Raw genomic sequence first — 14887 nt, 5'->3', positions numbered from 1 at the left:
GCTGTTTGTCTTTTCACACACATGACACGGCCCAAGGAAGGTTTGAAGCCATGAAGAGTGTTGTACATCTTGTACATTGGATTACAGAAAAAGGAATCACAGAACCTGCCCTCAAAATTTGATTAGAGACAAACTGGAAAATGATTAATAAGAAAATAAAGTCACAGGAGAAGTAGAGCAGGCCAAGTTGTCTGCAAAGAGATTCTGTTTTCTTTGAAAGAGTTATGGTAAGCCCTTGCTTGAGAAGGAGTATGGATTTATTAAAAAAAAAAACTTCAAGACTTTTGGGTATAAGCCAATTCATATTTTTATATAGCTTGGAGACAGTTTTCATAGCAATGAAACTCTAAACTGCTTTTCAGTGCAAAACTTTATCATTTTTGTTTTTTCCCCATAGTGTGGAAAAGAGCTTAAGGTCACAAATTTTTTTCAAACCTGCCAGAAACTCATATTTTCCATGTTTGGGGATAACACACAGTAGATTCTAAACATCTGGCTAGTCCCTATTTAAATAATTGTGTGTTCCATGCACATCATATATACATAATTATATTTTCATTCTAGTTACCTTTTTGTGTTTTAGACATTCTGAAATCTGGATTCGATTCTGACTCCAGTAGCTATTGGAAGTTGCTCTTCTAAATGTTGGCTAAGGCAAAGTGTATTTTTCCCCCTCTTTTTCATATAAACTCAAGTACAGCTTAGTTTCTTGTATTTTCACTGTTCTTTTTTTTTTTTTTTTCCAAAATTTAGTGAATATGGGAGCTTATAGGAGTTGTGCAGATGAGGTTCCGTAGTATTTTTAGAGCAGGGGAGACTTTAGAGTTGGCTGGAGGAAACCTCAATTTCAGACCCTGGCCCATATCTGGTAAGGGTGTGATTGCAGTTAAATCTCTTAAGCCACCCCAATTTATGTTCTTGTGAAGTGGACGTAGTGTTGGCAGCTTTGGAGCAGTATTGTCAGATGAGTGAGCTGGTGGACGTGAGGCATTTGAATTCTGAGGAGAGGACAGGACAGAGCAAACAGAGGGCAAGGGCACTTGTCCCCACGCCACCCTGCAGCCTAACTACGGCTAAGCAAAGGGGAATGGAAACCTGTTCCCCCTCATGTCGTTGCCTTGTGCCGACTGGTGAGACAATTTCCGTTCTGGTCCTATCACCTTCCTTCCTATATTTCATTCACTGTTTATGGAGTACCTAGTATATGCTAGATTTAGGGGATAATGAAAATTAGGAACTGTCCTTGAGAGGCTCATTCTCTGTGTATATGTGTGTTTGTGTTCGCGTGTGTGCAAGTGAGTGCAAAGTGAATACATGATTACGTGATACATAGTAACGGAACCCTTCCTTTCCACAACTCCCCTGACAACACATATTAACATCCTGTGTTTCAAAGAGTATTTAGTAACGAGGGGAAAATTCTAACAATGTGATTTTCAGATGCTCTATAAATATGTATTGAATAAATAAATCAAATGCTAGATTCAAAATAAAAACAAAACAAAACCATCCTGCAGAATGCTGTTCCAGGGAACATACTTTGGGAAACACTATTGAGAAACAATCTGGTAAAAGCCATGAGGATGCTTCATGCCTTGGTAGCCTGATTGGTTAATGAAGACCAGGTTACTGGTCTTTGTGTTTTGGCCCTAATTTTACCAGTATTTGAATTTGGGGACTGGCTTTTATTGAGGGCCTATCAGGAACACAATATTGAATGCTTTGAATAACATTTTAAAGATGACTAGTAACTCAGCTGTGTTAAGTGAGAGACTCTCATCCAATTTACCCCAAAACCCATACTTTCCTCTCTACACTGTAATTTTGCACTGCGTGAGAAAGACAGACTGAGAAGAGAGGCAAAGGCTAAGGTTGCTTCTTTACTTGGAATGGCAAAAACTAAATACATCTTTCCCTTTGAACTGAACGGTGGTGATTTCAGGTGCTGCTGATATGGAAGTTCGCTTCTCACTCTTTGTGAATTCACTTTAGGAACCATGTACAGAGATTTCCCATCCTATCCTCACGATCATGAGACTCTCTCCCATCCCCCGCCCTCTGTATGCCAGGCTCCCGTCTGGACCCTGTGAAAAGCCTTCAGTGTGCTTCCACCCCAGAGCCAGTGTATCAGAGGGCCCTGGCTCTAGCCTGTAACTCAACCAGCGTGCAGGAAGATGGCTGTGGATGGAGACAGGTCCTGCTGATGGCAGGGAGCAATGCCCAGGGCATTCTGAGCTTACACATGCAACTGAAGGAATGATTTATGTATGCTCAGTGATGTAAGGTAGTTCTTCAAACCTATTTTATAATGAGGCATCTGAGACTCAGAGACGCTAAGAAACTAGCTCAAGATCACACAGCTAGAAAATGACAGGGCTGGGACTGGAACCAGACAGGCTGGCTCCAGAGTTTGGTTGTTACACACTATACTCCTCTCACAGACTCATCTAAGGAGATAATTATGTGCTGTTGGACAGGTACAAAAGAACATGTATGTAAATTATGACATACTTGATAATTTATGAATACTAACATAAACACGGAAGAACCTCCTTCCCCTTCCCCTCCACCTGGGAGCATTAACAATACTGATGATATTACTACATGTATTCATCCTCTCAGTTCCTGTTTCTTCCGCTGACTTATGGTAATCATGCCCTTAAATTTTATCTAAGTGGACTGATGTTGTATATATTCTCTATTTTTACATCTTCCATTCAATATTGTTTTAAGATTAAATTCTGTTGCATGTAGCTGCCGTTTGTTCTTTTGCATAATAGTATAACATTTCATCACATGCATATACCATTATTATCTGTTTTCCTGTTGATGGATTATTTCTAGTTTTTGCTGTTAGGCATAGTGCTATACTGAATTTCTCTTATATGTGTCTATTGTGCTCATGTGTAAGTATTTCTTTAAGGCAGTGGTCTGCAAACTTCTGTAAAGTTCCAAATAGTAAGTATTTTAGACTTTGTGGGTCATAGGGTATCTACTACTCCCCTCAACTCTACAAAAATAGCAGTAGACAATACATAAATGAATGGACATGGCTGTGTTCCAATAAAACTTTATTTACAAAAACAAGCAACAAGTCAAATTTGGCAAAGGCCATAGTTTGCCAACCCCTGCTTCAGATGTGTGCCGAAGGGTGAAATTTCTGGGTAGATATATGCATGGTTAGTTCTTGTCAAGTTATTTTTCCCAAGTGGTTGCATCAGTTTACCCTCTTAGCAGCTGTGTTAGGAGTTCTTGTTGATCCACATCCTTGTCAGTACTTGCTATTGTTAGATTTATTGTTGCTGCTGCTTTAATTGTTATTGTAATTATTATAGAGAGAGAGAGTGTGTGTGTGTGTGTGTGTGTGTGTATGTTTGGCCAAGGGTGTGGGGTATAAAATGCTTTCTCATTGTAGTTTTCATATATATTTTTCTAATTACTGATAAGATTGAACATCTTTTCATATGCCTGTTGGCTGGTCATATTTCCTCTTCTATGAAATGACTGCTCATTTCATTTGTGCATTTTTCTACTAATTGTTGGTCTCTTATTGATTTATAGGAATTCTACATATATTCTGGATAATCCTTTGTCTTTTAATATATTGCAAACATCATCTCTCATTTGTGGCTTCTTTTTTCATACTCTTTATGGTATCTTTTGTTGAAAAGAAATTCCTAATTTTCACATTGTCAAATTTACTACTCTTCTTTTTTTGGCTACCTTTTTTGTGCCCTGTTAATAACTTTCTTGTTTATAATAATTTATAGATTCTTATGGGGTTTCAAGTAGATAACCACATAATTCAATTGATAAAGTTAGAATTTTTCTTCTTTTCAATTATTATTCCTTCTACTTATTTTCTGGTCTTACTGTTCTGACTCAGGCCTGAAGTAGAATGTGGACTAGAAGTGGCACAATTTCATGCCTCATTTTAGATAGAATGCTTCTAACATTTGCCATTAAGAATGATATTTACTGTCAGTTTGCAGTGGATAAACGCTATAAGTTAAAGAAGTTTCTTTTATTTCTAGTTTGCTAAGATTTTTAAAAAACATGAAGATTGTATATGTCAGGCTGATCATAATTTTTCTTTTTTACTCTGTTAATATGATGATTTACATGAATAGTTTTTCTAATACTTAACTACCCTTTAATTCCTAAAAGAAAGCTATCTTGGTTATGTAGTATAGTCTTTTTTATATTCTTCTGGATTCCATTTGCTAATAATATTCATTGTCTAAGTGTGAAGTTTGGCCTGTAAGTTACCTTTCTCATACAGTTCGTGTCTAGCTTTGGTGTCAAGATGATCAAGTCTCACAGAATGAATTAGGGGCTTTTCTTCTTTCCTTTTCTCTCTGAAAGAGTTTTTTGCAAATTGTAATCATCTGGGCTTTCCTTTCAGGAAGAGTTTTAAACTTCTGACTCAATGTATTTAATAGCTACAGAACTTTTCAGGATTCCTATTTCTTCTAGAGTTGGCTTGTGTAAGATATTTTTCTAGTAGTTTGTCCATTAGTTTGTGTAAGATATTTTTCTAGTAGTTTGTCCATCAGATTGTGTAAGATATTTTCCTAGTAGTTTATCCACTTTATTGACATTTTCAAATGTATTCACCTAAAGTTAATAGTATCTACATAATCATCTTTTAAATATCTTCTGTGTGTAGTGATTTCTGAGAGGTTCATTTTATTAGTCATTTCAAAGAACCAACATTTTGCTTTGTGGATGGATTATCTCTAGTATGTCTTTGTTCACTAATTCTCTCTTTTCTCTTAACCCATCCATTAGGTTGCAATTTCAAATACTATATTTTTCGTTAGTGTATATTTTTATTCTTTTACAAATTTGCTTAGTCATTTTGGAGAGTCATTTTCCATGTTGATACTTCAAGTCTATCTTATATTTTTTTAAAAATATTTATTTATTAGACATTTCAAAAACCCTTTATATTCTATGACTCTCACTCATGGAAATTTCCTTGTGTGAGAGAGAGAGAATATGAATTTGCTTCATACCTCCCCATCCTCAAGCATGTGAAGCAGAAGGAAGATCAAGACTTTACAAGGTACATGAGATTTGCTCAAGAATCCCTTTTGTAGGTACAAGAAGATTCCTACTGAATTTTGAATATCTTAAAAGAGAATGAAAACTAAATATAAACAAGGATTTGAGAAAAATTTGGACACTAAATTTTGGGCTGATTATGAGATTATGTTTGGTTATGCTGAAGTCATTAGTGACTGATAAAGTGACTGCCTGAAAAACAGATTCTACTTCTTAATAAATGTGCAACCTGGAAGCATCCATCATAACCACTTCTGAACAAGAAACGGCCTGGTTAGGATGGCTAATTCTTAATTTTGAGAACAGCTATAGCTGTTGTAAACACCTGCCTCTCTGCTCTTACTACCTCTCCCCACCCCATTGTTTTTTCTTGCCATCCTGAAGTATTTGTGCCATTTCAAAGGCCAGATGTTGTAGTGGTTTGAGCAGGGTTATTGGGGTTAGAGCGCCTGAATGGACACCCAGCTGTACCACTTACCTCACTGGGTGACCTAGAGCAGGTTACTTAACTATTCTGTGTCCTCATTTTCTCATGCGTTAAATGGAGATCGTAACAGTGGCTACCTCACAGGGTGGTTGTGAGGATTTAAAGAGCTTAGAACCATGCATGGTATGTGGTAAGTGCTGTACAGATTTTTGCTTTTACTGTTCCTTAACACATCGACTGCCACACTGGAAAGAAATTTTTTTCCTTGGGGCCATGGTGCTTTATTCTGAAAATGGAATAAAAACTTCAAAAACAAAACAATTTTTTCTAATTTATTGAAAAATTTGTTATTTTTTTGTTTTCTATCTGTGACTTATGTGCAACTTGAAAAACAGTTCTGGTGGCTCCCAAGGTGAAGAGATGTGTGAGTTAAATATGCTTCACGAGGCCCGGGGCTCAAAATTAGCATGAGTTAAATACAACTCAAATGGCAGTTAATGTGTTAATAGATCTGGTCTGTCTTTACCTCTGGGCTTTTACATTTTCTCTTCCCTTTCCATCATTCTTACAGGGATGACTCTTATTTGCCCTTCCTATAAGACATAACTCAGTGGTAGCCCCTTGGTTTGGGATGTTTCCTTACATGCCCTAGCTTGGGCTCCATCTTCTCTGAGTTTCCAGCCACTGGCTATGACGTTTTTTTTTTTTTTTGTTTGTTTGGTTTTTTTTGAGACAGAGTCTCACTCTGTTGCCTGGGGTAGAGTGCGGTGGTGTCAGCCTAGCTCACAGCAACCTCAAACTCCTGGGCTCAAGCAATCCTCCTGCCTCAGCCTTCTGAGTAGCTGGGACTACAAGCATGTGCCACCATGCCTGGCTAATTTTTCTATATTTTTAGCTGCCCATATAATTTCTTTCTATTTTTAGTAGAGATGGGGTGTCACTCTTGCTCAGGCTGGTCTCAAACTCCTGAGCTCAAATGATCCCCCCGCCTTGGCCTCCCAGAATGCTAGGATTATAGACATGAGCCACCGCGCCTGGCCTGGCTATGACTTCTGTCATAACTCTCATGACACAGTACTGCTACTGTTGGTTTACTTGTCCACATGGACTGTGAGCTTGGGTTATTTCTTATTTTTTTGGTATTTCATGAGTGTGAGGTAGATACTGGATGAATATAGATTGAATGGATAAATGGAGCAATTTTCCCTCTATTCCTTTCTCCTTGCCTTTCTTCTTTCCTATTTTTCTTCCTCTCTTCCTTCATTTCTGCCAGTTTCCTTCCTCCCTTACCCATCTCCTCCTTCCCTAACTTCCTAACTGCTTCCCTTCCTTCACCTCAGACCTGGTGCTCTCTGCAGTCTCTCTGTCATTCCTTACAGGCACGCTGTGAGGTAGGCATTGTGATGATCCCATTTTGTAGACTTGGAAACAGAGGATCAGGGCAATAGGTGGTTTGCCCGTCCAGAGGAGCAGCGCCCTTGCAGTCCTTCCAGTGTGGTTCTCTGTGCTCAAAGCATTTTGGCACTTGTCCTTTGGAATTCCCTTCTGGCCAGTTTATGAACCACATAAGAAAACCAATCTTATTTTTGGTAACTCTCAGAAAGGAGAGTTTCCATTCTGATCCTCCCAATTCATTATATTTGTCTACAGATAAACTTGAATCGCCTCAGAAATCTAAGCCACCTCCAAAGGACAAAAGATTTGCCATCATCAAGAATATTTAAATGACTCAAAGACAGTTGCCAGATCATGCTCCCAAGAGGCTGGGCAGCAGCCGTGGCTCTAGGCTGAAGGCTGTGGATGCTCCTGTGGACTCTGTGTTGGTATGGTTTAGGGATAGGGAGCTGGTAGAGGAAGTTGTATTACCTTATAGTCCCAACTCATGTTTTTTGTGACAGTGTTATTGAGATATTATTTACATAACATACAATTAACCCATTTAAAGTGTAAAATTCATTTGTTTTTAGTATATTCACAAAGTTGTGCAACTTATACCCCTATCTAATTTGAGAACATTTTCATCACCTCAAAGAGAAATCCCATACCGTTTACAGTCACCTCTCCTACTGGCAATCATCAATTTATTTTCTATCTACGCATTTGCTTATTCTGGATATCCCATCAACAGAATCATGCAATATGTGGTCTTTTGTGACGGACTTCTTTCACATGGCATAAGGTTTTCAGGGTTTATCCACGTTACAGTGTCTGTCAGTACTTCATTCCTTTTTATGGCTGAATAACATTCCATTGCATCGATATACCACATTTTATTTACCCTTTCATCAGTTGATTGACAAATGGGTTGTTTCTACTTTTTGGCTAATAGGAATAATGCTGTTACAAATATTTGTGTATGAATCGACTGATGAATGGATAAATGAAATGTGGTATATTCATGCAGTGGGATATTACTCAGCCATAGAAAGGAATGAAATACTTACACATACCGTAATATGGATAAACCTTAAAAATATGCTAAGTGAAAGAAACCACTTACTGCATGATTCCATTGATACGAAATGTCCAGAATAGGCAAATCCATAGAGAGAGAAAGTAAATTGGTGGTTACCAGGGCCTGGGGATAGGGAGGGGCATGGGGAGTGACTGCTAAAGGGTATAAGGATTCTTTTTGAGGTGATGTTCAAAAATTTATTGTGTTGATAGTTGTACAACTTTGTAAATATATTAAAAATCATTGAATTTTACACATGCTAGGAGAGCATTGATTTTAAAAATTTATAATCTCCATCATTAAACATATACCAATTGCTTACTCTGCATTCAGTACCCTGTGAGGCACCGTGGCACACAGATGGGAGAGAGAGTACTTGTTCCCTGTGCTCTAGGCATTTCTCATGGACATTCCTAAATGGGAAGATGAAGTGGATGTCATCCATGAAGAACATATTCAAAATGGTGCCTCGCCCAGGGCTAGTGTCTGAGTATAGGCCATGCTCAGAAAAGATCTCAACACCTCTGGGTGTTGGCTATAGGAATTCAGAAAGATTTCAAAATGTCGACTGCTCCAAAATCATATGTCTTACATACAGAGTTATCCATGCCCTATGATACTGTAAGTTCCCTGTGGGCAGGAGCTATGTTTTATGTCCATCTTGATTCCTGTGCTTAGCCTTCTGTTTGACCCACAGGCAGGATTATGTTTGGTGGATGACAAACTGCTGTTTTGGAAGCCTCCTGGTTTGTCCCAAAGACAAAAATGCCTTCAGCCTTGTGGCTGCCTTCTCTGACCAGCCTGGGGGTTCACCCCATGGGGAAGGTGTTGAAAATTTACCAACTGTCTTCATGCAGGGGTTTCTTTTCTCATAACTGATAATTATTTGTTTCTCTGGTGCTTTCACTCTGATTTTGGTAAAAATGGTGACTCTCAATAACATGTGGGTGCTTTCCTGTCTGGTAATACATCCAAGACTTTGGGTTCCTGGGTCAGTGAGATTTAGGAAAACTAAAGGTGGAATAAACGTAACATTTGGTTTTTCTTTTTTTTTTCCACGTCTATCAAACATCAGTGCTATAGATTCTGTGTAGCTTATGGGTCTTTGCTGTAATTAGAATTTTTTTTCTTTTGTTCCTTCTTCTGTGAAGGTACTTTATGTTGATTAAGTTCTTTCTGTTAAATATCCTTTGCTGCTTGCACTGGACTTTTCTTTGTGTTGATTTTTTGCTTCATTTTTTTTTCCATTTCCCATGCTGTTCAGTTACTGGATGCCAGAAGAACCAAGGTTTGTCCACTCTTTGCAGCTTGTTTGTTTTGTTCTGCATAGCCTCACCTCCGTGTGTGTTTGAGTGTGTTTGTCTGTGCTTGTACTTATTCCCTTTTGCTTGCAGATGCAGTAATCCTGTTTACTAAACCTGTTCACAGCTTTATTTGTAAAAAAATAAAGTCCTTGTTTGTGTCTACTTGTAGTGGATGCGATTATTTTCAGTTTTAAATCAACAAGCCTTGATCATGGAAAATAATGGACAGTACCATAAGGAACACCTTAGGAAACAAGGAATACTGAGTCTGGAGCGTTGTGGGCATAAAGAAGGTGTGTTTGTGAAAGTTTCCCTCTAACCCTTTCCACTTCCTAAATTAAAACTCTGTAGATGTATAATTTCCCTTGTGATTGATACTAATATGCTGTTTCTGTGTATGTGTACATTTCTCTTCTCCTAAGACATTCAGAAAGCATCATTGAATTAATTTCCCCCTCTCCATGTGCTGTCCCATGCTTCTGAAGTCACCGTGGAGGACTTCATGGCTGGCCCCTGGACTCCACGATTAACATTCCATCTTCATGGTGTGGTGGCAGCAAGCAGCACTTGGCATTTCCATTGACTTTTCCCCTTCTTTCTCCTCTCCTGCTCCGTCTTTCTCGTTGCAGCATCTGCAGTTGACAATCCAGGCCCTTCAGGATGAGCTGCGAACCCAGAGAGACCTCAACCACCTCCTGCAGCAAGAGAGCGGCAACCGGGGAGCGGAGCACTTTACCATCGAGCTGACCGAGGAGAACTTCAGGCGGCTCCAAGCCGAGCACGACAGACAGGCTAAGGAGCTGTTCCTTTTGAGGAAGACATTGGAGGAAATGGAGCTGAGAATCGAAACACAGAAACAGACCCTCAATGCCCGAGACGAGTCGATTAAGAAGCTTCTTGAGATGTTGCAGAGTAAAGGCTTGCCGTCCAAAAGCCTGGAGGATGACAACGAACGGACGCGGCGGATGGCAGAGGCTGAGTCTCAGGTCAGCCACTTGGAAGTGATTTTAGACCAGAAAGAGAAGGAAAACATACATCTCAGAGAGGTAAGGACGTTCACTTTATTTCCCCAAAGTCTTAATTTACAAGTTAAAATATGTTAGCAAGTTATTTTCACAGGTTGGAAGATAATCTACAGCCTTAACAAAATTCCCTTTGTCAGGTGCTTTGAAATCTTTCTGTCTGCTTATGACTGCTAAACTAGAATTTTGTATTTGTTTTTTTCTCCACTCACTGCACATATGTTCCATTATTATTCAATATACATTCAGGATCCAAGCATGTGCAGCACATGTCAGCTCTAAGGTGGTTTACAATTGCTTTCCCACAAGTGGCTAGAGTTTTAGAGTCTTTTAAGTATAGTATTATACCAGAGTTGTTTATCAAATATCATTTCTCTAAAGGGAAAAAACCCCCAAATAGATGATTAGCAACACAATGAACCTAAAAATTTTCATAACCGAATTGGGGGTGGGAGTTGCAGAAAGAAAAGCACATGGGTGTTTCTGGAAAGAATGGCAAATGTGCGGGCCAATTTTGAACGTTTAGGTTTAAGATAATCTTTGTCTGCATTTACATTCGTCTAGGACAGAATGTTCCAGGTTTTCTGAGTACGTGTTTTGCCCTTGGTGGATTAAATCATTTGAAGTCCTTCGGAGGCAGTCTCCCTGGCCTGCTACCACCATTGGATGTTGGGATGCTCAGATATCTGAGAATATGTGGTTGAGTAGAGCTTAGAAAAAATGTGCTTGACAGCCAAGGACTGAAATTTTTATGGCAGTTGCTTGCCACCGGGGTGAATATGCCTCTTAAAAGTACTGTGTAGGCAAAACTGAAGTAGGAGACATGGATCACGCAGAAAATAGCAAGCAATAAAATGGCATTAAAGGTATTTTCAAAATATTCTACAGCAATAAATAAAAATTCCAGAAGATATTTGCTTTGAGACCAAACTAGATTTCTTGGCATTAAAATGCCTGTTCAGATGGGCAGTCCTTCTTGTGAGTCACTTGTTTGATTGGTCACAAGACATGGCTTCCATGTTGGGATTTCTAAAATGCAGATGCTCCCAGTAGTTTTCTTTGATGTAGATTATATTTGCTTAGAACATTTGAACAGACTGTTGTGTCTTCAAACTTAATGTCCTCAACTCTTATTCTTCCTTGTTTTGTTTTCAGAAGAACTTAGCAGCATGTTTGGGAAACTACAGGTCTTGGTTTCATAATGAGTTGCTTTAAAGAGATGTTTTGTTGGGCCTGGTCTTCCCGTCCATATTCCAAGAGGGTGAATGCGGTGAGCAGACTTATAAGATGGCCTCGAACAATCCTTACCTCTTGGGATTCACACCCTTTTGTAAACTTTTTCCCTAGAGTGTCGGCTGATCCTCATGACTTGCTTCTAAATGGTAGAATATGGCAAAAGTAATGGAAAGTCAATGTTACTTCCATGATTAGGTTACATAAGACGGTTACTTCCATCTTTCTAGCAGACTCTATTGCCTTCTTAGCTTGCATGCTTTGATGAAGCAAGCTGCTATGTGGAGAGGCCCATGGGGTAAGGAACTGAGAGCAGCCTCTAGCCAATGCCCAGTAAGGAACGGAAGCGCTCAGTCCAGCAGCCACAAAGAGCTGAAAACTGCCAAAAACCACTTAGTGAGCTTGGAAGTGGATCCTTCCCCAGTGGAGCCTTCAGATGAGAAGTGCCAGGCTGACACCTTGATTGCAGCCTGTGAGAGACCCTGAAGCAGAGAACTCACCTGAGCCTGCCTGGATTCCTGACCCACAGAAACTGTGAGATAATAAATGTATGCTGTTTTAAGCTCCTGAAATTTGGGGTAATTTGTTACACAGCAATAGATAACAAATACAGTGGAACAGAAACTAATGCTTTCCCTGTCTTACTCCATGGACCTCCCACCTAGTTTATAGAAGAGGAACAATAATTGCTGGCATATTATTATTTACATGTAGACTGTGGATTTTGAAATTTTTCTTGTGTTAACTCAAAACTGTGGTTGCTAGAGGATCACTATAGTTGGAAAAAGCAATTGCTTTATTAATATTTTGGGTACCAACGGGTGATGTTACATGGTTGATGAGGCTGCGATGCCAGAGAAACCTCCATCTGCAGCTCTGTCCCTCACTCCATGGAGATCTGGTGGTCAGGATGGAGTCACTCTTGTGCTGTTAGATTCTGCTCAGTGGCAGTAAATCGTAGAGGGTGTCTTGTGTTGTTCTCTCCATTTAAATGAATCTAAACACAATTTATCTTGTGTTTTTTGAGATTGGTTGGTTGTCACAGTGATCTGGTTTGAATACGGATCATGTCTAGAGCCTTAAATGACAGTTCAAAAGCACACAGTATGGTGCTGTGGATTGGTATGAAAAATGCAGCCCCAGATATTCAACTAGTTTTAATGGGCATCAGACCAAAGTCAATAGCCCTTATTTTGGCTCATCACGAAAGGAGAATATGGAAAATGGCTCTCTATAAAAAGCTGATTTTATACTTGAACTCAACAAATAAGACTTGGAGCCTTGATTATGATTATGTGTGTGTGTGTGTGTGTGTGTGTGTTAATTTTGGTAGAGATGGAGTCTTGATCTGTAGCCCAGGCTGGAGTGCAGTGGTGCCATCATAGCTCACTGTAGCCTGGAACTCCTGGGTCACGTGATCCTCTTGCCTTAGCCTCCTGAGTATCTGGGACTCCTGGCTAATTTTTTAATTTTTTGTAGAGATGGAGTCCAGCTGTGTTGCCCAGGCTGATTTCAAACTCTTGGCCTCAAGCAATTCTCCTACCTCAGCCTCCCAAAGTACTGGTATTACAGGTATGAGCCATAACACCAGGCAATACTTACAGGGTTGGAGGGGGACCCTTCCCTAGAGAAGGGTTGTACTGGCTTGTGAGATTCATTTATCAAATTTTTGGGAATCTTGTGAGCCTAGTATTAAACCATTGATAGCTTCAAATTGGTCGTGGCTGGAGTCTTTACACCAGGAAATTGGCAAATGCTATTCTCAAGGCCTGTCTCCTCCATTCCCTCAACCATTCCTCAAAGCCCGTTTACTAGCACATCTCTGAAGAAGCAGTGTGAAATGTTTACCCATAGTACAGCAAGAAGAGGCACTATGGAGTCAGAAAATTAAACATTGGAAGAATTAGGATTACGAGTGCATTAACCGCTCATGGTTCATCAGAAGTTTCCAAAATGTTTCTGGCACCAGGAAGAATACTTTATATTCATTCACACTGAATTCTCACAACCACCTCATTCATTCATTCATTGATCGATGCATTCATTCTTTCATTCATTGGATGAATATGTATGGAAGATCTGTTTTAGGCTATAGCAATGATAACCAATAACGTTTAGCTTCATGGTGCTTTCATTCTATTGGGGGAAATAGATGATAATTTTGTGGTTAAATAGAGATATGTCATGAAAGAAAAGAAGGGTGAAGCAGTAGGGACTTGGGTGGGACCAATTCACGGTGGTCAGGAAGGCCTCTTGGAGGGGTAGCGTCAGGCACTGAGACCTTGAATGACAGAAAGGAGCTAGCACACAAGGATCTCAGAGGACTGTTCCAGTCCTGTGGCTGAAGGAGGTAGGTGCTATTACTTTTTCCCCATTTTACCTGGAGGAACTGAGGGACAAGCGACATCAGGGAGCTAACAGATGATGAAGCTGGTATTTGAATCAGGCTGACTCCAGAGTCTCAGCTCTGAAACCATTTCATTATGTCCCTTTTCCAAAAGAACCTTTCCCGGAGTGTGCTCCACAGAACAGCCATTTTGTGGGCTGTTAATATGTATTATGAGAGAAAAAGGGCTGCAGGGCCAGATGAACTTGGGGAAATGCCGGATTCCACAGAGTTTACTGCAGGGTCCTCAGACTCTTGAATGTGCAGATGTGCATTAGTCATGTCCAAGAAGGGGACTAGGGAAGGCAGAGCTGCTCTGACTTGACTGGATTTTCTCTTGCTGCACTGGGGTTCTCTGTAAGACAGTTCTGAAAAATGCTGTGCTAGAAAATAAAAATAATGCTTTAAATCTGTGACCTACAAAATACGTAATAACGTACAAATAGTCGTTTCCCATTGCCAAATAACTGGGTAATTTCCTTCATTAGTTATTCTGTAAGACAACATTTACTCTAAGTTGTTTCCATATTCTCTGAGTTTTAGAATTTACTTCTGTCAGGGTATTTTTTATTTTTTAGTAGAAAAATGTATCTGACTGTTTTTGTTGTTAAAACAGTAAGAATAACTCAGCTTGTATAAAGAAGTTGCCTGACCTCTGTTAATTTAAATGAATCTAAAACAGGATTTAAAATGTACTCGAGGTTTTGCGTTCAGTGTGTTCCTGATTTCTTTTTCCTCATGCACAGTTCGAGTAGGTGGGGGCTAGGAGGTGCAGTGCTGGGGAATGGAGTGCTAGTGGTTTTATGATTCATTCTCAGACAGGGGTGGTGGACCTCACATAAACCCCATCTCCTGGCCTTGATTAGCATATTGTTTTAGGAGATTTGGAGTTGGCATGAGTTGCATCTGGGCTGGGTTGGGCTGCTTTAGTGTCTTGTCTTTCAGTGGTCTCGAAAAGGCAGAGGGTGAAACCACTTCTTTGTCTGGCAGGAA

General features: G+C 39.7%; 1 protein-coding gene across 2 annotated transcripts in view; it reads left to right on the top strand.

The window, feature by feature from the left end:
* ERC2 (ELKS/RAB6-interacting/CAST family member 2) overlaps nucleotides 1-14887 on the top strand; it is an 887395-nt gene that overhangs the window by 148520 nt on the left and 723988 nt on the right. For both annotated transcript variants that reach the window (XR_011233902.1, XM_069473718.1), the window contains exon 3: nucleotides 9883-10299. Coding sequence is in view for 1 of the 2 variants with exons in the window: in XM_069473718.1 (XP_069329819.1) it covers nucleotides 9883-10299 (417 nt within the window). In the remaining variant the exon portion in view is untranslated. The remainder of the gene's footprint in view (nucleotides 1-9882; nucleotides 10300-14887) is intronic.

Source organism: Eulemur rufifrons, chromosome 7, assembly GCF_041146395.1.
Source record: "Eulemur rufifrons isolate Redbay chromosome 7, OSU_ERuf_1, whole genome shotgun sequence".
In the NCBI taxonomy this organism is placed as follows: Eukaryota; Metazoa; Chordata; class Mammalia; order Primates; family Lemuridae; genus Eulemur; species Eulemur rufifrons.
Note: the sequence above shows the minus strand (reverse complement) of the source record. Positions and strands in the feature narration are given on the sequence as shown.